The sequence below is a fragment of the Microtus ochrogaster genome, linkage group LG2 (genome assembly GCF_000317375.1).
Source record: "Microtus ochrogaster isolate Prairie Vole_2 linkage group LG2, MicOch1.0, whole genome shotgun sequence".
Classification (NCBI taxonomy): domain Eukaryota; kingdom Metazoa; phylum Chordata; class Mammalia; order Rodentia; family Cricetidae; genus Microtus; species Microtus ochrogaster.
The window spans coordinates 51,350,504-51,361,311 of NC_022028.1; the positions used below are offsets into that span (position 1 = coordinate 51,350,504).

At 44.0% G+C, this 10,808-nt stretch overlaps 1 protein-coding gene across 2 annotated transcripts in view; it reads left to right on the forward strand.

Moving 5' to 3' along the window:
* Stk38 (serine/threonine kinase 38) overlaps positions 1 to 10,808 on the forward strand; it is a 35,550-nt gene that overhangs the window by 14,518 nt on the left and 10,224 nt on the right. For both annotated transcript variants that reach the window (XM_005360338.3, XM_026785737.1), the window contains exons 3-8: positions 164 to 215; positions 995 to 1,117; positions 2,669 to 2,752; positions 7,062 to 7,185; positions 9,673 to 9,827; positions 10,480 to 10,582. In XM_005360338.3, the coding sequence (XP_005360395.2) occupies positions 164 to 215; positions 995 to 1,117; positions 2,669 to 2,752; positions 7,062 to 7,185; positions 9,673 to 9,827; positions 10,480 to 10,582 (641 nt within the window). The remainder of the gene's footprint in view (positions 1 to 163; positions 216 to 994; positions 1,118 to 2,668; positions 2,753 to 7,061; positions 7,186 to 9,672; positions 9,828 to 10,479; positions 10,583 to 10,808) is intronic.

Consider the following 10,808-nt stretch of genomic DNA (forward strand, 5'->3'; position numbering starts at 1 on the left):
AAACCCAAAAAGGTAAAATATGTCTCATGATTTTTTACTTAACTGAAGACTTTTTTTTCTTTTCCTAAATGAATACTTGCAAGTGGCTAGCAATCATGTTCATATAGGCTTGTCAGAATAGAATGCTATTTATATATATATATTTTTTTCTTGTTTATTTTAGACAAAAGAAGTTAGAAAAGGTGATGGAAGAAGAAGGCCTAAAAGATGAAGAGGTGATTGGTGTGGTTATTTTTTCCTTGGGCCCCGGTATGAAAGATTGTGTTTTCTCTATCAAGTTAGCTTTGGTGCCAGAGAAGCGTTTGGTTCAGTGACAGGAGTATAAGAGCTGACATTGCTTTGCGGCTCAGTTACTCATGCAGAGGAAGAAATGAAATACTCAGGAGAGAGAGGTATCCCTAGTTACAGTTAGGATAGTTAATTAATGTTAAAATTCTAAGAAGAGATGAAAAAGGCTCCATAGCCGTAAGGAACATCTCTGATGTCCTTATCAAAGAAAGTATTGTTTCAAATCAGCCTTTCTGTACACTGCCCACATATGTGTGGTGAAAAAACAACCAACACGGGATGGTGCGGCTTACCAGACAGCCCCGGACAGGCCTTCAGAAATCCAGCGACACAGCCCGGACAGAGGAGAAAGGGAGTTCAGGCTTGGTGATGAAAGGTCGTGTGTGCTGGTCCCGGAGTTCAAGAAAAACACACTTACCCTAAGAAGGAGCTCAGGGAAAATAGACTGTCTCTCTTCGTTAGACAGGTCTGAACAGTGGATTGTTAAGGCTGTTCAGTCGGGGCTCTCACATCTCCTCCACTGGGGCTTGTTTGTTGTATCTGATGGCCAGGGCAGGAAGAAGGGACCGCTGAAGGACGCTTGTGTGACACGGCCGTGTGTGAGAGTATGTGTAGACTCGTGTGGCCCTGCTCCCAGCTGCACAGGGCAGATAGGACTTGGTTTCAGAGTTTCAATTTTTCTCCCTTTCCTTTCTTTGAACATTAGAAACGACTCAGGAGGTCAGCCCACGCTCGGAAGGAAACGGAGTTTCTTCGATTAAAGAGAACAAGGCTTGGACTGGAAGATTTTGAGTCTTTAAAGGTTATAGGTCGAGGAGCATTTGGGGAGGTAAAAAATATCCCAGAATACTACAGCTTCTAACGTACCAGGAGCTCCCAATTGTGTTATACAGCTTGAAATATACAAGATAGGGGTTCAGTGGCATGCGCAGTTACCCCTCACTTCATTGTTTCCCTAATCATCATCTCAAATCATGTCTCTGTCCTGTCAGAGATGACGGCTCTTTCTTATTTCTAGGATTTGTAATTTTTTTAATTTTTAGGATATTTTTTGGGGGGCAGGGTTTCTCTGGCCTTGAGCTCACAGAGATCCACTTGTTTCTGCCTCCTGAGAAGGCACGTGCCACCAATATCCAGCTGGAACTTCCTTTTTTGGGACAGTCACAGTATGTAGCCCAAGTTTGTTTGTTTGTTTGTTTTTGGTTTTTCAGGACAGGGTTTTCTCTGTGGCTTTGGAGCCTGTCCTGGAACTAGCTCTTGTAGACCAGGCTGGTCTCGAACTCACAGAGATCCGCCTGCCTCTGCCTTCCGAGTGCTGGGATTAAAGGCGTGCGCCACCATCGCCCGGCTGTAGCCCAAGTTTGCATTAACCATATGATCCCCTGCCTCCGCCCTCAGAATGTTGGGGTTTCAGGCACGTACCATTGTGTTTAGACACTGGTGTCAGGATACTTTGCACTATGAGTGCATGAACAGGTCTCATGTAATCACGACAGGGACCCACTTTAGAGGTGGTGTCTACAAATTAAGAGTCTGGAGATGTGCACTGTCACACAGCTGTTGACCTCCGACACCAGGGCTGGACCGGAGTCTTCCGTTTTAAAGCTCTTGTTCTCCCAGTACCACGGTGCTGTCACATAGAGACCCTGTCTCTGTTTTGTCATGGTTTTTGTTTTTCTTTGAGTCAGGGTTTACCTGTGTAGCCCTAGCTGTTCTGGAACTCGCTCTGTAGACCAGGCTGGCCTCGGACTCACAAATACCTGCCTGCCTCTGCCTCCTGTGCTGGGATTAAAGGCGTGGGCTACCACCACCAGGCAGGTTGTTGTTTGTTTTTTAACCTTTAGACATTTTTTCCCATGGAAAAGCTTTTGCTTTCATGGTTTGTTGTTGTTTTTTGACAAAGGATCACACCATAGTCCAGGCTAGCTTCACACTGGTAGCAGCTCTGCCCTAGCCTCTTGAATACTGAGATTACTGTACTCAAGTACAAGTAGACCTGATGTGTTATTTTCATTTTATATGCTGTGATTATTACTTCAGCTTTCCAAGCTGACTGACTAATTTTTGTCATGGGTTTAACTAGACCTTAAATTTGAAACTGAAGGCTTTTAAATTAGTTTGGTCTACTGGGAGCCAAAGTATTCGGATGCAAAGATGGTTGAAGATCTTCCCAGCATTGATATGGCTCCAAAATACATTCAAATATAACATTAAAAAGTATTGTCTGTTTCTTTGCTAGTTATTGCTTATGTTTGAATTATAATGCTTTTCTAGTGTAAATAGTGTTTGTGAAGTCCCAGGTTTGATCCCCAGAGCTGGAAATGCAAATCCTCAGCTTGGCAGTGTGGACTCGACCCAGCATTGCTTTTGTAACCTGCAGGTGCGGCTCGTGCAGAAGAAAGACACGGGGCATGTGTATGCGATGAAAATCCTGCGCAAAGCAGACATGCTCGAGAAGGAGCAGGTAACATGAACAGTGCTTTACTGTGGAGGCTGTGAAGGAAGCGCTGGGTCTCCGAGCTGTCACAGCTACACTACCAGGAGCGACCTCTCTTGAGGTCACACTGGTGTGATGGGAGTTTCTTACCTGTTCTGAGAAATAACAAGTGTTTTGTTCTCGGGTGGGGAGGTAGAGCTCAGATTTGTTGGAGCACATTGTGCTCCTTGTACCTAGACCAAAAATGGGGCCTTCTGTCAGGTGTCTCGTCAGTGCCTGAAGAGGCCACTTGCCAGTGCTGGATTAAATTGGAGAAATGCAAATGGCAGCGCAATGGAGTTTCCTTTAATGGTTAGGAACACTTTCTTGGAGCTGCAGTGGAGCTTAGTGGTGTGAACTTGCCTGTGATGTGCACGGCCCTGGGTTCCATCCCTAGTAACATCCCACCCTACCAAATAAGGATTGGAGCTCACGTTGAAAAGAGGTCTGAAATGGATACTTAGTGCAGATTCCATAAGATTTAAATGTTTGGTAGCTTTCTGTTTTAAAAGGAAGAATATAGACCTTATGTGGATCTGGTTTAGTTTTGCTGGTTGCCCAGAAACGAGTAGCAGTGGGTGATGCTGTTGAATTCCAGTATAAGGTCAGAGATCTTGTGCCAGGCAGAGCCCTCTGTTTGGAGCCCAACAGCAAGGATAGAGACTGTAACCTGAGAGGAGTATAGTTATAGAGTCATTTCTGCCTATGTTCAAGTGCCACCTCAAAATTTAGTAGTTTGGGGGTTGGAGAGGTGACTCAGTGGTTAAAAGCAGTGACTCCTCTTTCAGAGGATCTGGATTCAATTCCTAGCACCCTCATGGTTGTTCACAGTCTAAGTCTAGTCCCAGGGAATCTGACACCCTCTACTGGCCGCTTGGGGCACTGCATGCACATTATACTCAGACTAAATATGTAGACATGACAGCCATATACATGATTATTTCGTCCTTTTCTTTTAAAAGGATTTATTTATATTTATTTATTTATTTACATGTTAATTTATTTATTTATGCACCATTCTACCTGCATGTTAGAAGAGGGCACCAGATCTCATTACAGATGGTTGTGAGTCACCATGTGGGTGCTGGGAATTGAACTCATGACCTCTGGAAGAGCAGCCAGTGCTCTTATCCTCTGAGCCTTCTCTCCAGCCCCTTTTATTTTTGTTTCCATGTTTTACTCAGAAGCCTTAGAATCTTGATTCCGGTTGAAAGCAGGTGTTAGCAGCTCTTCAGGTATTACTGCAGTCTGAGCAAACACCAACTTAATGCAGAGTACTGTGTAGCTCTGCTTGTTACCCAGAGGACAGTGTGCTATAGCTGTGCGGCACTCACAGGAGCACCAGTTAATCTCATGAAGGACACAGTGTCCGTGTTGGCTAGTCAGGATAGTTGTAGATCACGAGCACGTTTTCCAGTATGCATTTCCTATCATTTTAACCCACACCCAGAACCGGTGTCAGCTCGTCAGCAGTCACAAGAGCTACAGAGTGGGGCTGGCGAGAGGCCCGGAGCCGTCAGGTGCTTCCAGTGAGCCTGATGGCCTGCACTTACGACTGGGACCCGCAGAGTGCGAGGGGAGAAGCAGCTCCTGGAGCTGTCCTCTGACCTCCATTCAGACATGTGGACACACGTGCATACAAAAGAAAACACTTCAAAAGTTAGAAAAAAGGAGCATGCTGGCACATGCCTTTACTTTCAGCTTTGAGGAGGCAGAGGCAGGAGGATCTCTATGAGCTCAAGGCCAGCCTGGTCTGGTCTACATAATGGGTTCTAGGACAGCTGGGACTATGTAGAGAGACTTTGTCTTGAGAAAGGAAAAGGCCCATCATGACAGGAAGCTCCACGTAGCAAGTGATGTACACAGAAGTTATAAGCTCTTCTCTTTCTTCACGGTTAATAGCTACGATTTTCTAAATGAAAGTAAATATCAATTAGAATTAGAATTTTTAAATACTGCATTAACATAGGCATTAAATGGAACACTAAATTATTCAGGTCACCTTAGTTGGTGGACTCAGTTCTGCCCTTTGATCTCGGTACATGGCCAGCTAAGTCCTGAGAGAGTAATGGGTGCTTACGCTAGGTGAGTGAGAAGTGGGCCAGCACAGCTCCGCCCTGTTCTTGGGTAGAGACCGAGAATCTGAGTTGTCGTGTTGTTGGTGCTGTTTACATTTCCGGACTGAGCAGGGTTTATAGCTGTCTTTGAAGAGCTCAGGTTGTTACTCTGCCCACAAAGGGGATGCCTCTGGTACCAGAAAACACGTAAAAGACAAGACACAAGCATCGACTGGTGCCAGATGGTTCTCTTTCAGTGTGGGCAGTGCATTGGCACCGCTGTAAGAACAAGGCTGGCTGGTGTGCCAGCTTCCTCAGTGCCTTGGGTGTACGGGCAGGAAGAGAACCTTCTGTGAGGTGCACCTCTGGCTCTGTGTCCGCTGACTCCACTTATAGATCTCAAGGCTTCTGGCTGCCATGTCAGCCTCCGGAGAGAAGGCTAAGGTAGTTAGCTTTCCTCTCGACAAACAGGAATGTTACAGCCACCATTCTGTCCTCCAAGATGAGTGACAAGTGGTAATACTAGTGCCTTCTTTTTCCCTTGGGTCTTTGTAGTAGGTGGGGGCCCAGGAGAGCAGAGGTCATAGTCTCCTGGCCTCTGTACAGCTGCAGGTCAGCAAGCAGCAGTAAATTTTTCACAAGCTTTTTCTGTTCAAGGAAAAGCAAGGTAGATGTTGGACTGGTTCTGTGGTTTCATAGCACTGTTCTTATCCCATGGACCATAGTAACCGTTAACAAAACCTAGGAGTTTTCATATTGAAGCTACTAAAGAGCTTGGGCTGATCTAAGTCAGGAGATGAGAGGGTGTGTCAGCAGTGAGTCCTGGAAGAGCATGTGGTCCTACTGAAGACGTCCCAACAAAAGAAGCAGTGCGTAGACGCTGTTTAGGTAGAGCCACAGAAGTCAGTTCACAACTCTTCATATAACCGTGACCTCGGAACCTACTGTCAAAACTTAAGATCAAACTTTTATTACAAGCTTGAACTGACTGTGATGAACTTAGACTTGATTCAACCCATCTTTGGATCTTGTGACACTTAAAAAAAGAAAGGAGTAGTGTAATTTGAGAGTATGTAATAATGTTTTTGTTTACTATTACATATTTTAAATAATGTGAATTTGGTATAGTCAGCATTTTTGAGACAGAATTTCATGTAGCTATGACTGTCCTCAAATTTGCTATGTAGTGGAGGATGATCACCTTGAACTCCTAATCCTCCTGCCTCTCTCTCAAGTGCTAGATTTGAATGTATGCATCCCCTGCCCACCAGCTTCACATGGGTGGGGATCAAACCCAGGGCTCATGCATGCTATACAAGCTGTTTACCAGCTGAGCCATACCCCTTCTCATAAAGTATTACATTTAACAAAGTGATTTTACCATTTCCCCTAAACTGCCTGTAGCTTGGTCTCTATTTAGCTAGATTTTGCAGCAAATGTAGAAAACTAGAAATGCCATGATTTTTGAATCTGTAACCCAATAAAAACTTTTTATTTTTTTCATATTTCAGTGTAGTTTACATCAGTAGACTAAGTGCTATGGCATCATAGCATCCAGAGCTCTGCTACTTTGAGGTCACGGGGGGTGTGTAGCTCAGTACTTCAGGAGCACGAGCACTGTGTAGAGGGCTTCTGTAGCTTGAGCAAGGCCCTGGGTCCATCTCAGGCAAAATGAAACCAGAACCAGACAAAACAGCCTCAGACAAAATAACTTCTCCTGGATAGTTCAGACTGAGGTGGGGCTGTTTATGCTATGGAATTTTTAGAACTGTGGGTTGGGGACGCTGGTAGAGTACTTGCTTATCCCTGGTTGAGTGTTCTCATTACACAAACAGTGTACATGCCTATAATCTTCAGTTGTCAAGATGGAGGTGAGAGGGTCTGAGTCCATGGGTAACTTTGGCTACATAGTTCAAAGGCAGATATTTTTCTATCTGCCTTAAAAAAATAAAGATTAGGACAAATATATAAAAGAATGGTCATTTTAATTAATCATAGGTTTACTGCTACGGTTGCTGTTGCATTGAAGCCATTCATTCATTTTGGCAGGGTTAAAGCCTTTCTTACCAGGTTTCTTTTACTGGCTTCCTTCAAATCAAATGTTAGTTTCAAGTTGGTCAGTTTGTGATAGCAGAACTTTCGCTCGTCACAATACTCAGAACAGTATTTAAATTGTTTATACAGATATACAGTTTACAGCAGAGCAAGGCTTGTCATTAATCAAATGCGTATACCTCCAGGTTGGCCACATTCGTGCGGAGCGTGACATTCTAGTGGAGGCAGACAGTTTGTGGGTTGTGAAAATGTTCTATAGTTTTCAGGATAAGCTAAACCTCTACCTAATCATGGAGTTCCTGCCTGGAGGTAATTACTTCACGATGAAGCTCGATTCCCCTTTGTTCTGTGGTTTTCTCTCACATCAACAATTAACCCTCCCTTCTACCTGTACCTCTCACAGAGTTGCTTTCTGGGTCTGCTCTAGGTCTGGAAAGGAGGTCAGTGCCTCTCTGAGGTCTTAGCCTGTCATCACTCCCCATGTCAGATGGACAGATGGACAGGCCTTCCTGTCATTTTCCTCTAAACACGTAGAGACAGAGTGGGGAGCTCTGCCTGCTTTCCCCCTTAGGCATTGTTGCCCAGCTGATTGCATTGAAGCCATAGAATTGTTTGCTTAAACTTTTTGGTTTCTTTCTCAGTGATTTATTAGTAAAGAGTGATTTTTTTTCTTCACCTAGATTAATATCTAGAGACCACTTCTCTTTCTGAGATGTCAGGCTTAGACAGCTGCAAAATAACACGGAGCAGAGTGTCCCATCTCTTTGGGGACAGTTTCTTCTGGTGAACCAGTGAATTCTTAACAAACAGAAGACAAATTTTCTCTCTTTTTACATTTATTTGTTTGTTTTTACATCCCAACCACAGTTTCCTCTCTCTCCTCTCCTCCCAGTTCCCATATCTCTTTTTGTTTTTTAACAAAGCAAATGTTATTTATTAGGACATAGTATATTGATTTCGTGACACTCCTTAATTTATTCCCAGGGTCACCAATAATTTTTACAGTAGATGCAGGGCGGTGGTGGCAGGTGTCCATTCGTGCCCCCCCATGCCTTTTTGCCTTAAGCAAACATATATAAATAGTTATATATATATATATATACACTAATTATATTAAATAGTAAGAAATAGCCTGGCCAACAGCTCCTTACCATGCCATTACTACACCTCTTCCTTAGCTTTTCATGTCCCTTGGACCCTACCTTTGTACTTGGTGATGCTGGCCAGCATAGCTGTAGACCAGCTGGCCTGAGCACTCCCACCACGTGGGCAAACGGCACACAAGTGAGGCCATCAACCACTCTCCTTGGTCCTGAGGGACAGCTGCATAGTGACCTTAGAGTTGGCTTCACCCACTGTCCCTGGTCTCTGGGTGTTACCAGGAATGCTGAGGACTCACGATTTTCAAGTCTTGGGTTTTTATTTAATTAATTAATTTTTGTCCAAGGGAAAATTCTTGCTGAGAATACAAAAAAAAAGTTATTAATGAAGGCAGCATGAGACTCTTAAGGTCAGAGGTTCTCTTGTCCTTGTTTCCTACTATAAGTAGCTTTACATGAGATAAAAACCGAACCTTCCTGTCTTTCTTAGCTTTTTATCTACTTTACATATTTTATGTGCTTTTAAGTTTAATTGCTGAATTTTTAGGATATGAATTTTTTTTCTTGCTTTATGATGATGGTATTAAGATTTAAATTCTCACCTTGCAGGAAACTAAGGAGTTTATCATTAGATTAAAAGTTTTTTTAAAAAATGTTTATTTATTTATTCATTATGTATACAATATTCTGTCTGTGTGTATGCCTGCAGGCCAGAAGAGGGAGTCCCATTACAGATGGCTGTGAGCCACCATGTGGTTGCTGGGAATTGAACTCAGGACCTTTGGAAGAGCAGGCAATGCTCTTAACCTCTGAGCCATCTCTCCAGCCCCCTAGATTAAAAGTTCTAACGGATATTGGTGTCCATTTAAATACCTCTAATAAGATGTTAGGTGAAGGCTCTGGTGGTCTTGAATTGCCGATGTGCTCGCCTGTCAGGGACTTAGAGCCCAGTGCAGAGCCGGCTCAGTGTCTGTTGACTGATGCTTGGCTGCCCACAGGCCACTTTCCTGTTAGTTTGCCTCGCTGTGTTTTTAGTCCCCTAAATATCTACGTTTTATTTGGCATTTCATTCCAATGACAGCAACTCAACCTGTGTGGAATTGACATCTGCTCTAGATACAGACAGCTTTACAGATACTGGAGCAAACATAAAAGTAAAGTAGTCCCAGCACTCAAGAGGCAGAGGCAGAGAGATCTCTGTGAGTTCAAGGCCAGCCTGGTCTACATAGTAAGTTCCAGGACAGCTAAGGCTACACAGAGAAACCCTGTCTCAATAAAATAAAAAACATACAAAAAAGAAAATGTAAAGTAGGTTTTCCCCCAGTCCAAAATACTGTTGTAAGTAATACACTGTAATCGTGGGAGAAATCTCAGTTCTCTGAAGAGGAAAATTAAATTATAGTGTAGTAGTCATCATTACCTGGCGTAGGTGCAAGATGTGTTTTTCTCTGTGACCGATTTTTACCCTTTAAGTATTAGAAACCTCTTGCTGTTTTCTCCCATGTCAGCACTATGGGTCAGCCTCTGGGACACAGCATAGTTGGGTTTAGTTGGCTTGTATCTGAAATCTGGTTCTTACTCACTGTGTGTGTGTGTGTGTGTGTGTGTGTGCGTGTGCGTGCTGTGCACGTGCGCGCGTGTGTGTGTACGTGCATTGTGTGTGTATGCTGGTGGCTTTGTATCTTTGTGCTTCCAGGGGACATGATGACCTTATTGATGAAAAAAGATACTCTGACAGAAGAGGAGACTCAGTTTTACATAGCAGAAACAGTGTTAGCCATAGACTCCATTCATCAGCTGGGCTTCATCCATAGAGACATCAAACCAGACAACCTTCTCTTGGACAGCAAGGTATGTGGGGGGCGGGGGCAATGGCACCCTGACCAGTGTGTCCGCTGAGCTAGCCAGCCCTGTAACATTCAGTGATGATATGGCAACTGTGATCCACCTCGTATGTTCTTCTTCTTACAGGTAACTCTGCCTTCACAGCATCACATCCTGTCTCAGCTGTGATTTTGTAATTTAATTGAATGTTCATCTCTCTCATATTTTTTTAAACATTTATTTATTATGTATACAATGTTCTATCTGCATGTGTGCCTGCATGCCAGAAGAGGGCACCAGATCTCATTACAGTGGTTGTAAACCACCTGTGTTCTTGCTGGGAATTGAACTCAGAACCTCTGGAAGAGCAGCAAGTGCTCTTTACCTCTGAGCCATCTCTACATCCTTTTTTTTTTTTGATTTTGAGATGGAGTTTCTCTGTATAGCCCTGGCCATACTGGAACTTGCTCTGTAGACCAGGCTGGCCTCACCTGCCTCCCAAATGCTGGGATTAAAGGTGTGCGCTACCACACCCAGCTGGAGTGGTTTTAGTATTTTTTGTTATGTGGATTTCATTGTAGTATGATGGGTGGGGAGCGCTGTGTTACTAGAGATGTGATGCTTGCTGGAAGGAGCAGAGCGCTTGTACATCCGTCATCGTTCTTTTTCCCCCTCACAGGGCCATGTGAAACTTTCTGACTTTGGCCTTTGCACAGGCCTGAAAAAAGCGCACAGGACAGAATTTTATAGGAACCTGAACCACAGCCTCCCCAGTGATTTCAGTAAGTGTCACAGTGACGTTAATTGCCCTGTTCCTTAACCCAGTATGTAAGGGTAATTTCCCTGGGAACTGAATTGTGCAGGAATGCCACAAGCCAGGTCTGAATGAGTGTGCAAACTGAACATAAAAAGTGAGGAGGGAGATGAGGAGAAGAATCTGAGTGCATTCCATGCACGTGGGAGGGGCGATCACAGAACAGTGACTAGAAAGAGCATGTGGGCCGGGCG